Source organism: Vulpes lagopus, chromosome 8, assembly GCF_018345385.1.
Source record: "Vulpes lagopus strain Blue_001 chromosome 8, ASM1834538v1, whole genome shotgun sequence".
Classification (NCBI taxonomy): domain Eukaryota; kingdom Metazoa; phylum Chordata; class Mammalia; order Carnivora; family Canidae; genus Vulpes; species Vulpes lagopus.
The window spans coordinates 69,167,409-69,187,238 of record NC_054831.1 but is presented as its reverse complement, the minus strand read 5'-3'; the positions used below and the strand labels follow the sequence as shown (position 1 = coordinate 69,187,238).

The window sequence follows — 19,830 nt, the reverse complement described above, 5'->3', positions numbered from 1 at the left end:
GAGTACTAAATTATATTTGTTGATATAATATTTTGCATGAGTAAGTAATTCCTTTTCTAACTTGAAATTTGTGGATATAAAAAAGCTTAACTCAAGTTTACTTATGAGAGCTATCCAGAATTAAATGGATAGCTCTAAATTACATTTGGCAATCTTGTTGATGGTTCTTTGCTCTTAGATAAATAGATTAATATTTTAGGAAAGAAATTCATATTCAATGTTATGGAAACATCTTGTAAGGGAGGTGAAAATAACATCTCAGAACAGAATACTCTAGGGACATTAAATGAAAACAGTATGAATTATACCTTTATCAGTTTTCTCTGCCAATATAAATTCCCAAGAAATTAGAAGCACATAGACTCTAATCTTTTAGGATCTGTTTAGTCTTGTAACAAGAATATTCTTGGGATAACCTGCCTCAATCAGGTAGAGCTGACCCTTGAATAATGCAGGGCTTAGGAGTGCCAACCCTGAGCACAGTCAAAATTCCATGTAACTTTTTTTAAAGTAGGCTACATGCCCAACATGGGCCCACGGTTATCCCTGAGATAAAGAGTGACATGTTCTATCAACTGAGCCAGCCAGGTACTCCCAAAAACCCATGTAACTTTTGACTCCCCAAGAAGTTAATTACTAATGACCTACAGTTGACCAGAAGTCTTAAAGATAACATAGTCAATTAAAACATATTTTGTGTGTTATGTGTATTATATGCTGTATTCTTACAATGAAGTAAGCTAAAGAAAAGAAAATACTAAGAAAATCATAAGGAAGAGAGAATAAATTTACAGCACTATACTGTGTTCATTGAAAAAAAAATTCTCATATAAGTGGATTTTTAAATCCCATGCAGTTTAAACTTGTGTTGTTCAAGAGTCAACTGTATACCAATGACTGACAATATCCTCCAAGAAATGTCTGTCAAACTTCTATGTCAACCCATAAAAGCATTCAAAATTGTTTAAACAAATTATTAGGAAAAAAAAATGGTCTTCCCAAATACTGCTTACTGAAGAAGGAATTATGGAGGTCTTAAATATAGTAAAATAAAAGTTTAACAATTAGGCTAATTTTACCATGAAACATGAAAGTTTAAAGCCAACTAAGGAGAAAGTAAAGTATTTCTGAAAGTACGTTTAAAATGAAATATAGAGGAAACGTAGTTATTTCTTTTTACAAGTTGATCCTTAATGTTGTATGTATGGATGGATGTGAACATGCATAGTATTTACAAATCAAATTTTCAGAGATCTCTAAAAGGGTCTCTAGAAATTATAAGTAGGGGTAGCTGGGTGGTTCTGTTGGTTAAGCATCTGACTCTTGATTTTGGCTCAGGTCATGATCTCAGGGCCTTGAGATCAAGCCTGGCATTGGGCTCTGTGCTGAGGATGGAAAACCTGCTTAAGATTCTCTCTCTCTCTCTCCCTCACCACCCCCACCCCTTGTGCACACTTAGAAAGAAAGAAAGAAAGAAAGAAAGAAAGAAAGAAAGAAAGAAAGAAAGCCTCATGGGTATCAAACCCCTATTTTAAAATAATATAATGCAAAACCAGCATTTTTAAAAAGCAAATGTACACTTTTCACAAAATGCAATATTTATGAAATTAAAAGAACACCTGAACATATGGAGGAAGGGTTTTAGGGCTATACTTATTCTTCTTAGTCATTTATGTACTTGGCTTCTGTTATGGTAAGATACTTTGAAAGACTAGTCCACACATATCAGTCCCTAAACAGAATTTCATTTATTACCAAACACACCTGTAGCAATAGTAGGTAAAGGTCCACCAGAGGCATTCACTGCAAACCACTCCAGAAGGAATCCTTTCCCTGTGATTGAAGAGTCAGAGGAAAACTGAAATGTCAAAGAATTTCTAGAGGAGCTAAAGGATGTGGTCTGGGTACCACAATAAGTTCCAATTAGGCGGGAATGAATACCAAGGCCATCATAAACCTGCATGTTAAAAGAAAAGAAAAGAAAAACTGATAATAGAGCACTGAATTTAGGCAATGACCTCTATTTTTTTTTTCATAAAACTGAAAAAGTTGCCTTATGTTATTATAATTTCATCATCATCAGAAAAAATAAATGAACATTTTATATTAGTCTAAACAGCAAATTAAATGTAAAATATGATTGCAAACATTTTAAGGTGTTTTAAAATAATTTTATCTTTGCTGCACACAAGCCCTCTGTGATATAGTTCATTATTTGATATATAGTAAAATTTAGGGAATAGAATAGTATGAAACAAGATGGTTGCACAACAATAGTATTTATTGAATGCTTTGGGGTCTCAAAAGAAGGGATTCAAAAGAAAGGAAAAAAATAAGAAGAAAGAGGAAAGGTTCAATGAAAGTGGGCAGGTAACCAAAAGCAGAATTAATGACAACAAAAGAATCACAGCTTGCAAAGGCTCAGCACACATTCAGAGCCCTCAAAACATTTTTTCTATTGGTTTAAAATATTAAATTGCCTATTTAGAGACATATTTTGATCATTACAGACACATAGCATGGAGCACATTTTTTTTCAGCACATGTGGGTGAATGTTATTCAACCACATTTCCTATCCTTTCCGTCATCTTCTAAACAATTTGGAACATGTTCATTGTAATTGTTATAGATTTATCTACTGAAGCTACCTTGTAAGCTAAGTTTTTCAGACTACGTAATAATGATTTCCACACATACTGAGCACCTCTTAGGTACTGAATGCTGTGTGAGACACTATAGGCCCAAGAAGAATAGGATAGAATCCTGGCCTTTGAGAATCTTATAAAATAGTTAAACTCATAGAGGAAGAAAGTAGAATGATGGTTGCAAGGGATGAAGAGAGAGGAAAAGAGGGAGATGTTGGTCAAAGTTTACAAAGTTTCAGTTATACAAGATGAGTAATTCTGGAGATCTAGTGTGCAGCAATGTGACTATAGTTAATACTGTAATATGTAAAAAAATACAGTAATATGTAATTCTTTGTATTATATACTTGGAATTTGCTAAGAGGGTAAATCTTAAATATTCTCATCACACACATAAACTCCAAATGAAAACTATCTAAGGTGGTAGATATATTAATTAGCTTGATGATTATGGTGATTATTTTACAATGTATACATACACTGAAACATCAAGTTGTATATCTTATACACAATATTTATTTGTCAAATATACCTAAATAAAGCAAAAAATATTATAGTATTTCTGAAATTGATACAACAACCAATATCTGGATGGCGATAACAACCACAATTATTTATTTTAAATGATCCTTCAAACTTTTAATAGTCTAATGTAAGAATACACAAGAAAATAAGATATAAGGGAGAATAAATGTTTAAGTAAGATACACACATACATAGACATAGCCCAAAAGGTAAATTACAATGATGCTAAAATAAACATAGATACAGAATCCAAAGATAATAAATATAATACCAGAATTACCTTTTCATCAACAACTTAGAAGGGGTAAACATGACTTAGAGAAGACCATCTCATGTGATTTACAAATAAATGCTTGAATAGACAATAACTTGGATATACCTTTGCAAATAGAAATTCACCAAAACTTATGAACATTGATTGTACTGGAAAACTCACCCTTAATTTGTCATAATAGCAGCTCTGTGCTCCTTCAATGTCTATCTCCAAGATTCTACCATGGATAACTTGAGTTGCATTCACATTTACTATCCATTGGTAATTGGAGTTGTGGGGGTAAAGCCCAGGCCATAAGGGAGAGGCAATTTTCCCATGAGTTCCCACAATATTATCATTGCCAAATACTAGGAGGAAAAACAGAGTAGTAAATCAGATGTACTTAGCTCTTTAGTCAAATTAAAGAAACAAAAGGCAAGGGGTGTTGAAAAGGATGGACTTTTAATTGACTGTGATTTCTATTCTGAACACTGAAAGAAATATTGCTTCCCTTTCAGTTTCTGTACTATCTATTAATTCCTTGGAGAACAGTGATTTTGTGAATGGAATTCCATCTCCTAAGAAGGTTGCATGGTGTGAAAAGAGGAGATAACTTCCCATGTGAAAAGGGGTTCCCAGCCCCCAGGGGACTTGAGGACATATGAAGGGGTATTACCAGACTCCTTCTCTAAATTTTGACTCCTTCTCTATTTTACTTGATTTTACAAAAGAATGCTTTTTTTAAAATTTGATAAGAGTAATTACATATTGGGACAACATGAAGAATAGCTAATTATGGAAAAGTCAAATTAGAAAATAAAAATATTTAATGTTTTATTCTATTAGAAGAAAACCCTGTTGTTATGTTATCTGAGCACTTAATTCAATCTTAAAATAATACTAAATGTTTTGAATTTGAAGAATATAAAGTTGATGAGAACAAATGAAATACTGTATCAATATACTAAACCTGAGCTATAATACATTAGTAGGATCTGAAAAATATTATGCAAAACATTTAATATAACATTAGGTAGAAACTAGAGCTTAAAGAGCATACTAGAGCCATTGAGAATGCTCTCCCTTGCTCTTAGTGAGCCATTCACATATAATTTAGTTTTTGTAATATATTTTAAGAATCAATTCCACAAACACTAAATCTAGAAGAATAGAATTCAGGATTATCCTTAACTTAGTGCATTCCTAAGAAATATGTCATCCTTTCTAGTTCATAGGATGTTTTCTGGAAGGCATCAACAAAAAGAAGCAACTTACTTTTAGTAAATGTGGCTTGGAAGCCTGTGCCACTGCCTGAGCCATCTGAGACAAATCTGATCCACAGGATATGCCCAACAATGGATGAATAATTGAGAGGGAGAACGTTTCCACAGTATCGCCCCACCAAGTGACCAGTGGCGTTTCCTTCGCGGACCTCCACAAAATCTCTGCTACAGTCCTGAGAATCCTCCAACTGGAAAGTTCTAATTTGAAAAAAAAAAAAAAAAAGGAGAGAGAGTTTATGAGGATTAAATTGATAGAAAAAACTTTGGGATTATCCTGAAACACCTGCTGGGTTAAACTGTTCTTTACAAAACTTTATTTAACTTTAACCACAATTTCTTTGAGCCAACTCAAAAATTCTTTCACTCAAATTTGTTGAAATGCTTAATCAAAAGACACGAAGACAAGTGATACACTGCCTTTGAGGAATTTTCTTTCTGGGGGGAAAGATTGGGCAAAAACACAGGAAAAAATACACTATATAAGGCAGAATATTTTACATTGCCCTCAGATCTAAAAGTATTATAAGATTTTGAGGCAGAGGTATATCTGCTTGTGAGGCTCAGTAATAGCTTGACAGAGGTTTTTTTTTTTTTTTTTTTTTTTTGAGATGGAAATGTAAACATCAGCTGGATTTAAGGTACAGAAATAGCAGAAAATGTGTGTCAATAAAGCACATACACAGAAAAAGGTGGGGCATATTTAGAAATCTGTGAGATGTCTAGTTTGGTTAAAACTTTGAGTACTTTTGGGAAAACATTAGAAGGCCTAACTGACGCAGAATGATGGGCTAATTTTGCCAGATCTTAAGTGCCAGTCAAAGACATCTGTACCTAATTTCTGAAAAGGTAGAATAAATATGGGATTTGTTAAAATACAAGCTATTGTTGGAAATGTGGCCTATTCAACTTGTATTATATTCTGCAGTTATGATGACACGGGGAAATGAAAGACGGGAAATTATATTGTTTTCATGATTGTCAATTGTAACATATAGAGTCTAGAACATATAGATGCTAATTGAATGCTTTCAGAACTTGGCCTTAATGCTTTATGCTTTATAAACTTGGATAGATATAGATATATAGATATAGACATCTAGTCAATACAACCAATCCACAATGCCAAGGCAATTCAATTGGGAAAAGAAAGTCATTTTAACATGTGGTTCTTCAGTAACTGAATAGCCTTATGGACGGGAAAAAAAGACCCTCAACCTCTGCCTCTCTCCATATACAGAAATATTAAATTATTTCTCATAGCTATAAACATAAGAGCTAGAACCATAAAATTCTCAGAAGAAAGCAGAGAATATCTTTATAACCTTGAGGCAGGCAAATATTTCTTAGACTGAATGAAAAGGCATTAACCATAAGATTTAAAAAATTAATTCAACTTCATCAAAAATTAAAAATTCTCCTCATTAAAGAGACAAATGAGAAAATGAATAGGCAAGTTACAGACTGTGTAGAGGGAAGAAGAGATAATTATAAAGCAAGGGACTCATATCTGGAATATAAAAGGAATTCCTACAATAAACTATGCAAAAACAAATAACCAAAATAAAAATGACCAAAGGTGAGACACCTGGGTGGCTCAGTGGTTGAACGTCTGCCTTTAGCTCAGGGCATGATCCTGGAGTTCTGGGATCTAGTCCCACACTGGGCTCCCTGCGTGGAGCCTGCTTCTCCCTCTGCCTGTTTCTCTGCCTCTCTCATTCTGTGTTTCTCATGAGTAAATAAATAAATAAAATCTTAAAAAATAAAAAATAAAAATGACAAAAGGTTTGAAGAGACACTTAAAAGAAGTTGAGTGAATAGTCAATGAGAATGTCTAAAGTACTATGTCATTAGTCATCAGAATAATATAAATTAAATATCACAGTAGGTTATCATTTCATACCCATCAGAATGACTAAAATAAAAAAGACTGATAAGATCAAATGTTGGCAAGCGTGCACAGCAGCTCTAGGTCTCATGTATTTCTGGGGGGAACACATACTAATTGGATCACTGTGAACAATTATTTGTCAGTTTCTTATGAAGTTAAATACACATCCCATTAGTGGCTCAGAAGTTCCTCTCCAAGATATTTACCCAAGAGAAAGAAAGAATCCAGGATAATGCCATTGTCCTGGATATAAAAGAACTCTTACAACTCAAAAACAAAAAGACTTTTCAAAAAATGGAACTGAACATGCAGTTCTCCAAAGATGTATCATGAATGGTCAGTAAGAATGTGAAAAAATGCTCAATATCATTAGTTATTAGGGAAATGCAAATCAAAACCATGCCGCACCCACCAGGATGACTAGTATTTAAAAAATAAAAATAACAAGTGTCATTGAAAATGTGGAGAAATTGGAACTCTCGCACCTTGCTAGTGGAAATGTAAAATAGTGCAGCTATTGTACAAAACAATTTGTTCCTCAAAAAGTTAAACATAGGATTACTATACAATCCAATAATTCTACTCTTAGGTATATACCCAAATAATTAAAAGCAGGGACTTAAAAATATATTTGTATATCAATATTTATAAAAGCATTCACAATAGCCAAAAGCTGGAAACAACTCAAATGTCCATCAGTAGATGAATGGCTACACAAAATGGTTAAACTGATGAATGAACAAAGCTATATATAGTTATGTAATTATAATATATAATATAAATTATATAGCTATATACATATAAAAGTTGATATATATATAACTTCAATAAACAAAATAGATAACTATATATTTATCTATCTATATGTAAAGTCACATTTCATACAAATACACTAGAATATTATTCAGTCGTAAAACAGAATGAAATTTTGACACATGCTGCAACATAGATGCGCCCTAAAAACATTATGCTCAGTATAAAAAAAAAAAAAAGGCATGTAGGATTCTCCTTGAATGTGAAGACTGGAATAAGTTTTAAATTTTAATATCCATTAAAAACCTTATGCTAATAAACTTGAACTTTTAGTTTTCTATAAAAAATATAGTAATATAAGTTGAAGAAAAAAAATGAAGAACCTAAAAAAAAAACCACCATTAAATCAAACAAAAATCAGTATTTAAAGTTGCCTACAGACAACATAAACAAAAATCTGAGCCCAAACAATTTCATAGGGAATACCAAAGATTCAATGAATCTATAGCCCAACTTCAATCTTACACAAACTGTAACAAAGAATAGAAAAGAGGAAGATTCTCCAGCCCTTTGAAGTTAGTATAATCTTGAAAGCAAAGCCAGTCAAGGGAAGTCAAAGAAAGAAAACTGTAGGCTAACCTAACTTAATATAGATGAAAAATCCTAAATAAAATATAAGCAAAACGGATCCATTAATTTATAAAATATATACATCTAATCAAGTTGAGCTAACAATGCTTTAAGATTAGAAGATCTATAAGAAAAATCACTACCACCCCCAACACCCTTCCCCAATGACTAACAAAGATAGCTGCAAAATAAGAGACTACTGAAGCATTTTCCAGGGAAACAAGAAAAAGGGAGAAAATTTATAAAGATTTGAAAAGAAGAGTTGTAAATTATTATTTGGGAGGGTTCGTTTATTGACAAATATTTATTGTGCAGTTTAATGTGTGTCCTCATCTAGGCACTAAAGAAATAGCAATAGAAAAGAGAGAGAAAAATCTGTCATTCTAGAGAATACAATGGTTGCTGGATAAAATGTACAAAAATCAATACAGTTTCCTTATACCAGTAAACAAAAATCCAGAAACTGCAACTTAGTCAACATTTACTCAACAAACAATTTTTACTTCCTTCTGTATTGCCTGACACTGTTATGGGAGGTCGAGGTAGGGCAATAAAGAACATAGAAAGTGTTTCTCCCTTTTGGGACCTTCTATTCAAGAAGAAAAGATAGACAATAATAAGTAGACATATAATGAGATAGTGATCAATTCTAGGAGGAAAAAATAATTTAAGAAGGTGTTATTTTTGGAAAGGGGCCAGGTCACAACTGTAAGTTTTAAATGGATGACATTTTCAACAACAATAACCAAAAAAGGTGTCTAGCTAGAAGGCCTCTATATTGAAAAAAATGTGGAAGTTTAATAAAGGACATAAAAGAAGACCATACTCCAAATTCAAGAATATGAAGAGTCACTAAAGATCATTCTAAAAATTAATGTATAAATTCAGTGTAATTCCTGTCCAATCAGTAAGGATGATTCCATTTATGTAAAATATAAAAGAGAAAGCAATACTATGTAGTGTGTATGGATATATACATATATGCACACACAATACATATTATACATATATAATATAGCATATATAGTAAAATTATAAAAACATTCACAGAAGTGATACATTTGCAATTCAAGATATAGATTAACTCTGTGGTGAGTAAGTAAGGGGGACTTTTGCTGCCCTGTAACATTTCATTAAGTTAAAATTAATTTTTAAAGAAAAAAGTAATGTAATGTTTTAAAAATGTAGAGAAAGTGCATGCAAACTATATTTCTTTTCAGGAGTAATTGGAGCGAGTTTTTGTTGAGAAGAGAAATACAAGATAAAAAGAAGAAAGACTGTAGAGAAGAAGCTGTCAGAAAGAAGGAAAAAATGTCTCACGAACAGAAAACTTATTTCTCTATTGCTCGAATCTTTCAGTCAATGCCCAACATTGTGCATTGCAAGATTTTACATGACAGTAGGTAGAGTGTCCTCCTGGGGCTCTATCTTGAAGCTAATGGATTAGGATGACAGACAACCCCCTGGAGGTTCTAGGCACCACAGGCCCCTCTATGTATTTGATACATTCACGTGTATCAGGCACACTTTCAAGTATTCAGTGCCAGAGTGTTGGAACAAACAAGTCAGATTTGCTCTAGCATTGGCAGGTCTCTGGCCAGACAGTGAGTCTCTGGCTTTCATGATCCCATCAAGGTGAGTTACTACTATATAGATCATCTGTATCTATAATTCTAGACACAGCTTTAGCAGCAAGTTATGATTAGTGAGTAGCAGAAGAAATCAGGAAAAATCCACATCAAGCTAAGCTAACGACACGTTTATCCTTATCCCCCATTGTCCTTGACAATTTACTCTTTATAATACAAAGTTTATAGCTATGATCACTTCTGGCAAGAAACTGTTCTGAATCCATCTTTAGGATGACTGTTTAGCATTTAAATTCAGGCTCAGTTTTATTACTCATAACATTATCTATCAATAAAGTGAAACATACTAAAATTGCTTGGTTTTGCTTCTCAGAAAGTAGGAAGGGAAGAAAGAGAGATCATTTACCTCTGCAGGTGATTTACATGAAATCAAATTAAACCTTTCTATTAAAGTGCAATATGTGGTCCGGCAGCATCAATGCTGCCTGAGAGCTTGTTTAAATGAAGAATCAGGACCCACCAACCAAATAAATCAGAATGTAGATTTTAGCAAGATCCCAGGTGATCAGTATGTACTTTTGAGTTTGGTCCAATGGTCCAGAAGATTACTAAGTGAAGGTCTTTTCTGTTTGAGTACCGCACTGGTATAATCCAGTGCCAAATCACAAAAAAGACATTTTATTGGAAATGATGGTGGGATGATACTTATAAGAATCAAATTAAACTTTTTAAAAAGCTTATTGTTTTCTTGGAAGTCTTTGTTTCAGGCCAGTACATTTTATAAGCAAATCTACCCTCTTTCCAAATACTTTAGCTAAGATCTGTTAGTAAAAAATATGATTGGAACAAAAATAGTACAATCACTGTTTCTCATTATCTCATTTTGATTCTTGAACCAAGATCAATCACTTTCTAAAAGCACTCTGCAAGCATAAAATATATTTTCTGTTAATCCTTTTAAATATCTATTTTATTAAAAAAAACCCTCCTTTTTAGATTCTTTTTCTTCCCCCTTCTTTTTGCTACAGACTCAACCATAATTTCTCCAGTTTTTCTCCCTATTCAATTTCACCACAGTGTCCACAATCCAAACCCTGTGGTTTTGAACTTGACGTATTCCATATGCTCCTCACACAACCCAGGGGAATGTTTCCAAGCATCCATCTGGATATAGTTTAGAACAGGGCAGAAAATAACTCACAGGCCTTGCCATAAAGCCCTTCTCATTATCCTCTACATAAAGAGGAACATCTTGCATTCTATGAAATTTATTTTAAAAATAAAACTCAAGCAAGTAACACAAAGTAATCAAAATTAACTTCTTATGGACAAGAAAGGAAAAAAAGCTGAGTCGTTAAGATTTGTCTATATGATAATTCGGATTTAGTGTCCATTAAATAGTAATATGAATAAAACCAGCTTTTTGTGTTATCTCCTATCTTCTAAAAAGAGCTCGGCATCATCCATTTGGATTTAACTGTGACCTGCCACACAATGTATTTTAGAAATGGCGGAGTAAGATCATTTAACATTCACTGACCATCTGGTATGCATCAACCTTGTGCTATTACATTTCACATTTGATATCTTTAACTCTGATGGTGGCCCTTATATGTAGATGGTTATGCCCTATAGATGGAATGAATCTCTGTAGGTTTTAAATAAATAGCTTCTTGGCATTAATTTACTAGTAACTCATCAAGAAAGGGATGTCTGTACCTGGCCCACTTTCTGTCAACCACTGGACTTCAGATTAGTCAACAACGTGAATGTGGTAGAGACTAAAAGGAAAAGGGCCAAAAAAGAAGCCTGGTTATTTGCCATTTATGAGGCCTATTAAGCCACGTGAAGGACTTTGGACTTTATCATAAGAATACTAATCATGTTTGATTCATTATTATATGTAAAACATCCGGCCTGGGAGTCACATGTGCTGACTACTATGTGAGCACACAGTAGGGCCTTAAAAATATTTGTTGAATACATGAAGACATATATATCAAGTAAAACTTATATATACATATGGATATCTTCCCATATAGAACTTTGAGCTCTTAGTAAAAACAAAAGAGAACAGAAACTTCTTTCCCATGTGGTAGCTTAACCTCACATTGCCTTTCAGACACAGGGGGTGTCTTTGTTTTAACACAATGCCACTCGTACTCCCTAAGATGCACTGTCTGATTGATGGACTGAATGAAAGCAAATTCAGATGTTTGAATGTGGTCCACAAGCGGGACTGTTCTTTCATTTTTAAAATCCTTTCTTAAAATAAATAAATAAAAATGAAATCCCTTCTTGATGCACAGAATGGCATGTCTAGGAGAAGGAACAAGACTTTTTTTTTTTTTACTTTTTTTGAATAAATGTCAGTATCCTCAAAACAATCCTCTTCTCACAATGGTAGGTTATTTATTCTATTCCTTCAAAAAAAGAATTAGAATCCCAAACAATGCACAATAATATGTGATGATATAATAAGTAACTTTTAATTTAAGATGGCAATTTAAATACCCAAATCATTTCACCCCATATTTGTTGTGTCTACTACCAGTATGGCATGTCACAGGTAACCTCTCTACTGAATGATTAAAAAGTTTCATGTCACTTACCATGTCCTTTCACTATCTACTTCTCAAAAAACATATTATTGTCACTTAATTTAATCTAAGACCACTCTAAATGTGGCAGCATTCTGCTACTAATTCCATATCCATAGTCCATATTCAAAAAGTCTTATAGTTCAATAGGGAACATACGAGTGATTTTACAAATCAACCATTAAGTTCCTAAAAACTTCCAAAATCATTCTTCTGGAAGTAGAATAGATGGCATGGTGAATTGGGGTAGCAATATGGTATATAGGGAAAGGAAGGCTTCATTGTGATGCGGATTTCTGCTGGAAGAAAGAATGTTAATATTTCTCTGGAAGACTCTAAATGTGTCTAATTCATTAAAAGATAAAATTACTGTTCTCTGCAAATAAACATTCCACAAATTAATGCGTATCTTTCCCATAATGTTAGGCAGGGCTCTAGAACCATTCTCAAGAGAATTTTAATGCCATTTATAACCCAAACTATGACCAAACAGAGGAAATTTGGAAACAGACTTCCTAAAGTTCCCACCATGTTCTCTAACAGTTGCTTGGACACACATGCTGTTAGTAACCATGCTTCCTTCCTGCGGATTCATTCACATTGAAACAATACACCATAAAAAAAAAAAAAAAGATTTACATAAAAGACAGCTGGAGCTGGTTGCCAGGGGAACTGACAATGTTCCAGACACATTCCACATTAGAGGGATAAACTTCCGGGTAGCCAGGGCTGTTGAAGATGCCTTCAGCCATGTGGAAGGTTCCACCACAAGCTGGAAGAAAAGAGAAACAAAGTGAGCGCCAGAACAAAGATCAAATGCAAGATACCCTAAGATGAAGGAGAAAGAACAATAGAGGGGCAGTTAGCAGCATCAAAGGATATCCAAGTTCCTTTTCTAGTAAAAAAAAAAATCCATGATATATATAATAAGGAAAAGATTCTGAGGACTGAAAATATAAGCCACAGGATATGGTCAGTCAGAAGGACTCTGTAGTCACTCTTCTAAAAGCCTTTTCTCGCTGTGAACTATAACTTCATGTAATAAAAGACACATTGGCATCCCACAACTGTTCAGTATTTCTGACCAGGATGATTTTCGATGCTGGCCTTGAACAGAAGGCAGTATTCCAGGTTTTTCCTCTCAAGAGAGCACTGAAACGCACACACAAATCTTCTAGATGTCCTGTGCTTTTAACTGCTAAGAACAAGGAAGCCAGCAACTGACAAAGAGCACATCCCTGGCTGGCAGGTCCAGCACTGGGTGGCTCCCCTTTCCCCTCTTGCCTACATGCCACCATATGTCCTGCCATCAGTGACAATACCCAGACCTGCTTGAGCCCCGCTGGGAGGCCAGGAAGATGGAAGAACAGTGGCTGTCCATTCATAAGAGATGCCACTGGACACTGCCGGTCAGGGGCTGCCTTAACAGACACGTCATGAAGAAGAACAGTGATCACTGCAAGATCATCCTGACCAATTCCCCCCTCATTTTGGGGCTCACTATTAGCAGCACGAGTCACAATAGCCAAGGTATGGAAATACTCCAAGCATCTATCAAAGAAAGATGTGGTACAGAGTTTACTACCGATAGAATTCACAACAAGTAGGGTAACCTAACTGGGAAGACAATAAGGTTAGTCACTGAGGTGATTTATGGAAGCTGGCTCCTGGTTCTGAAGATATAACAGTCCTAAATAACATACCAAGGAGGTCTACCACATTTCTCGTAACCTACTAGCACCATTTGCTAACAACTTATCTTACCTGATGATGATGCAGCATAGGTAGCATGGAAACCATCAGAATTCACTCTAGAATCAGAGACGAACCTCAGCGTCAGAGCGTTGCTGAAGGAAGTGATGGGATGCGGCATGGAAGTGCCACAGTAGCGGCCTAAATGAGATAATGACAAGGAGAATGAGCCATGACATGGCACATGGCACAGGCTATTATTTCTAGTAACCACAAGACACCAAAGCAAAAAGAAGACATCACTATTTGGAAAATTTAAATCAGGGCTGGTTTTTGAGATGATGCCCGAGAACTAAAACTTGTGTAAATAAAACATAGGAGAGATGATTTATAAACATGTTGAAGAGCATTAGAGGGAGATAAGAAAAACGTAGATGCCGGGCTCCAAACATAACTAATGCTAAAATCTCTGGCACAGTAGGATCCTGCACAAAGAAATGCATTAACACTTAAAAGCAACGTGTTATAGTAAAACAACAACAACAACAACAAAAGATGGATGCTGGAGCCAGAATACATGGGTTCAACTCCCAGGTTGGCCATTTGCTAGCTGCACAACCTAAGACAAGTCACCTAAATTCTCTGTGCCTCAGTTTCCCCACTTGAGAAGCAGGACTATCCTTAATAATGAAACCTTTATCATAAGGGTATGAGGATTAACTGAGTTACTTATAAAGTTCTTAGATTAGTACTCAGCACAAGTTAAGTGCTAAGTAAGTGTTAAATAATATACCTTGGTCAAGTGCTCACAGATAAATATGCCAAGCCTTGCAACTGGGAATGCAGAGCGCAGAAAGTATTCAAGTACCCACTATTGTCTCAGCCACTGTTCTGGGCACTGTGAGCAAAACAAAGTCCCTCCTCTGAAACAGCTTGTCTTCTAGGGCAGGATAAAAAACTCATATGATAAAGTTCAACTATGAGTCACTCACAGAGAAAGTTTAAATAATCTGAGATCATTTTACTTGAAAACATTTCAGAACCAAGATAGCAGCAACCTGTAATTTTACGGGGATGCCTTACAATCAGAATCCCAGTGTGTAAGTTTGTTGCTTTATTTTTTGCTTTATTTATTTGTCGTTTCATTCATTCGTTCATCTATTGTTTCTACTGAGGACAAAACCAGAAGAAACATGCTCAATCTGAATACAGGAACTGGTCATATATTAACAAGAAATTTCTCACAGAATGCTATCGAATGCTAGAATCGAGTGCGTTTCACTGCTATCTGAAGCAGTTGCAACTTTTAAATTAAGAGGCAAATACAGAAACCATTCATGTCCTCGACTATGAACAAGTTGTGTTTCTTGAACCCCATATTAAATCCTGTTTCCTACCCTCTAATTATTTTTACTTGGCTTATGCTGCCCTTTCTATCTATTGGAGACATTCTAACCTTGAATGATAGCATATGCATATGTCAGTATATAAATGAAACTCAGCCAGGGCCACAGATGTAAAGGAACAAATGCCACTGTACCTCGGAGGGGCGCATCATCATAATCGCCATCCAAAATTTCTAAAAAGTCCTGTGTACACGTTGTGCTGCTTTCAAGTCCAAAGTGGTCAAAGGAGAGGGTAATGTGGTTAACTGTAAGAAAAGGAGATTAGTAAGTACTGGCAAACGAAACATACAGGGAGAGAGATTTTCCCTCTGATCATCTACTCTGCAGGTTCTCTAGCAGGGGAGACATCATATCTGGTTCCTCTGAAGAGGGACAGAATCAGTGTTTTTTGAAAATGCCTGTAGAATTTGAAATGCTGATAGTAGTAAATAAGAGGACACTTGGGTATATTCCTTCTCTGGAGACCAATGGGAGTGTCTGGTTGGAATATCTGGTCTCTGCACCTTTTATATCCGACATTGCTGGGCTCCTCTCCGAAGTGTATTTCTCAATAGATTAGTTCCCTGACTTGTAAATGAGATACTCTCACTACCCTGGTATGCATAGCCTAGCTCTCTTCCTTTCACTTGAAGGCTAGAGCCAGGGCCCAAGAGGTTTGGAGTCATTTATAAAGAAAGCTTTGAATTACTTACAGAATGGCAAGTGCCTGGGTACGTCTTTCTTTTGCTGTTCTTCTAAGGCCCCTAATCTTCAGAATAGGATCTTTTCCTATTAATGTCTTTGAACCAGTGAGATCTTTCATCTAAATGCTTTACAACTCATTAGAAATTATCCTTACATGCAAAACTGCTCACCTCAAGGCAGGGGGGCTTCTTTATCGAAGGCTTAGTTTCTGGCTGGCTGGCAACTTTCTTTGGCTAAGGATTACTTCACCCACCCCCAGATCGCATGTATGTCAATAAAGACATTCTTTTGTTTACTCTTTATATCCCTAGAAGTGGTAGAGAATATTTAAGTCAAACTCTTCATTTTTTAGATTAGTTAAGGGGACCTCATTAGCTTAAGTGATTTGCTTATTGTCACAAAAAGGTCATTAATTATAGAGCAGAGTAAAGAACTTAATGCCTTTCCTACATTATGTCTGAAACCATGAATTTTTCCTGAAAAACTCAAGGAAAGGCAGGACTCATCTGAAACAGGATTCATATGGCCCCAGGGTCACCCTGTTTGTAGTCATTTTGTTTTGAGTCCTCAGGGGTCTCCTCATTTTCACTGTCTGTTAAGTGTAGACAGTAATACTTATCACCAGGCTGTTACCAGGTCAAAAATAAGTTTCTGTAATTTTAAAAGGAAAATAATGCAAGCACGTACAAAGTGTTTCTTCCAGACCTGTTCTAGAATTTTAATACTTGTATTGCACGAGAGACCAGGTTTTACAATTAGCTTCCACTTTGACCAAAAATCAATATGCTCATGGCATTGCATTCTCAAACTATGAGTTATTAATTTTTCAGTCTATGGTTCTTTTTTTTTTTAATTTTTTTTTAAATTTATTTATGATAGTCACACAGAGAGAGAGAGAGAGAGAAGCAGAGACACAGGCAGAGGGAGAAGCAGGCTCCATGCACCGGGAGCCTGACGTGGGATTCGATCCCTGGTCTCCAGGATCGCGCCCTGGGCCAAAGGCAGGCGCCAAACCGCTGCGCCACCCAGGTATCCCCAGTCTATGGTTCTTATTATTCATTTAGTCATTTAGCAACTGTCCTGGGCATCTACTACATTCAAGTCCCATGCGTCAAAAACTATCAATTTTTTTGCTCACCCCCAATTTCCCATGCCTGTAAATACAGCAAGGTTATAGAGTTCTCTCCACTCCCTTTGTTAGGTCTTGAACCCTGAATTATTTTTTTTTAACTGAGAATAAACAGTAAAAATTACTTTTCTATCAGATTAGGAAATTCTTGCTCTTGTGTAGACCAGGAATGGGAACTTCCATAAAAAGAAGAGGAAGGCCATCAATTGTTACCATGAAGAAGATAAGAACATTAGTCATAGATGGACTTTCCCACAGACACCATCCATCCTGGATTCATTTTCTTTTTTAATTTTTGTTACTTACATGGAGGTTGAGCTTGAATTACCCAGCTGCAGTTCTGATTGTTTGGATACTTGGCAGGGAACAATGGAGAGGATATAGTATCAAATGAGTTGGTGAGGATGTGGCCTCCGCAGACTGAGAAACACAAACACACACACACACGTTATATACTTTTGATTTCTACAGACTGTACAAAACAATGATTTGATAAGCATAAACATAAATGATTTTCTCCTATTTCTGAAATGCATGCCCAGGAAATACTCTGCCAAGGAAGCTGCACATAAACCATGAGAATGTGGAAATGCACTGTAGGTTTATAATAACATTCATCAATTGCAGGAAGTGGGGAGTGGCACAGAACAACAGATTAAATAGCTATGAATTGCCTGAATCACTCAAACAAAGCTCTAGTATTGATCTACTTACTCAACTCACTCATAAATCATAGGTATTAGGATAACCTCTTTATGAGCAACTTCTTCTTTTTTTTTTTTTTTTTGGAAATAGTTAATTGAACAAGACTGCATAAAAATGGCTGTGTATTATCAGAGAAGCACAAGGCTCTGTGGCAGTGCAGAGAGGAAAGTCTGGGGCCAGCTGGAGAGAGTAAGGGGTGTCTCACAGACAACATGGTAGCTGAAGGAGGAACTGGGGCTGAGTTAGCGTAATCCAGAGAGCCAACAGCCTGAGGAGCTCTGACACAGAGGAGCTTCAGGCCTGTGACTACACAGACTTGACTGAAGTGTGGCGCTCTCGAGCAGTGTTGGAAATGATGATGGAAAAAAGATTGGGGCAGGTCCCAGGACCCATGGGTAACATCTGAAGGAACTGGGGCTCCATTCCCTAGGCAGTGCGGAGCCAGGACAGATTAATGGAGTGCTCCAGGGCATGACCAGAGTGGGGCTTTTGTGAGTTGACTTTGGAGGAAGATGGGGGAAAGGGCTAGGCAATGAGTCTTTATAATGATCCAGAGGAGACCTACTGGGGACTTTGTTTACTCTGAAGCAAACCATAAGTAATTAATTAAATGCAAAATGAAAAGTGTCCAGAAACTATTCTTTTCTTTGGGGAGTAACTGATTTATGCAGTCTGCCTTGCTTTAAAGTCTACAATGCATCTTTGGGAGATCTCGATCCAGAAACCATTCCTAGGCAGGGTTCTTTCCTATAGGATATAAGCAAGCCCAAAACAGACCAAGTGACTAATTAGACCACACTTATTTGAAATGACAAGGACCAGCGGACTAAAACCCAGAGGTACACTCAAGCCTATCAACAACTCTTCCAGCTCTGGGTTCCATCTCTGACAGCAGGAAAAAAGGGTTAATTTCTAAGAATGGCCAGATGAAAGGCAATGGGTGAAAAGGATAAGTAGGATGAACTGAGATGTGGTGATATAAGAATGAAAACCATGGAAAACAATATTGATTTCTTAGATGGATAATGGTAGGATTCAGAAATGACCTGGAAGGATAGACCAGAAATTACCCAGAAGAATAGAATCTGACTCTACATGACAACATATCTTGTAATTTATAATGGAGTATCTCCTCCCAGCATAAAATCTTGGATACGTGTGACATAGTTTATCTACAAATGAATGAATTTGGACACTTTTTTATAATGACTCTAGTATTAAGAAAACATTTTTAAGTATTAATCTGAAAGCTTGCTTGAGAGATACACAGATCCAAAGGATCTGTTAGACAAGAGTAAACTTCAAGGATGAGCAGTTGGAGTAATTGCAAATGATAGTTCCTTTATTCTATTTAAATTTTCACCTGTCAGGTAGAATGCTGGGACCAATTTCTGAGGACTGGCCTCATTTCACTGTAGCACTGAGGACACTCCAGAACAGATGGCCATTGCCTCAAGGAGACACGCAGAAACAGGAAGTACTTGCCTTGGTTGAACTGAGCTCGGAAGCCCCTGCTCTGTCTGGAAGGACCAGACTGAAATCGCAAAAAGAGGCTGTTTCCTGAAGAGGTGATGGGGTTAGTTAACTGCTGTCTTCCACACACACTGGCAAGGCGGGTAGTTGTGGAGCTTAAACCATCATATGCCTATAAAGACAATGGAAAATAGTCACTCAGAACTTCAGATATACAGGTATTCCATGGGCTATCTACACATTGGAAAGCTAGTGGAAGGACTCCTGGGTGGCCCAGCAGTTTAGGGCCTGCCTTCAGCTCAGGGTGCAATCTTGGAGTCCTGGGATCGAGTCCCACAATGGGCTCCCTGTATGGAGCCTGCTTTTCCCTCTGCCTATGTTTCTGCCTCTCTCTCTCTCTCTCTCTCTCTCTCTTCCTCTCTCTCTCTCTCTCTGTCGCTCATGAGTAAATAAATAAAATCTTTAAAAAATTTTTTTAAAAAAGGAAAGTGAGTGGCAAACAACACATTTGCTGGATCTAGTGTTTTATTTCATTATCTCATCACAGAGTCCATGGGAGTGTCTGAGTCATTGA

At 36.0% G+C, this 19,830-nt stretch overlaps 1 protein-coding gene across 1 annotated transcript in view; it reads right to left on the bottom strand.

The window, feature by feature from the left end:
* The window catches only part of CUBN (cubilin), a 258,922-nt gene that overhangs the window by 102,609 nt on the left and 136,483 nt on the right, over positions 1-19,830 (bottom strand). The window contains exons 32-39 of the mRNA XM_041765335.1: positions 19,269-19,428; positions 17,385-17,498; positions 15,400-15,510; positions 13,932-14,060; positions 12,807-12,939; positions 4,700-4,905; positions 3,608-3,792; positions 1,765-1,957 (exon numbers count right to left, since the gene is read on the bottom strand). Coding sequence (XP_041621269.1) covers positions 1,765-1,957; positions 3,608-3,792; positions 4,700-4,905; positions 12,807-12,939; positions 13,932-14,060; positions 15,400-15,510; positions 17,385-17,498; positions 19,269-19,428 — 1,231 coding nt within the window. The remainder of the gene's footprint in view (positions 1-1,764; positions 1,958-3,607; positions 3,793-4,699; positions 4,906-12,806; positions 12,940-13,931; positions 14,061-15,399; positions 15,511-17,384; positions 17,499-19,268; positions 19,429-19,830) is intronic.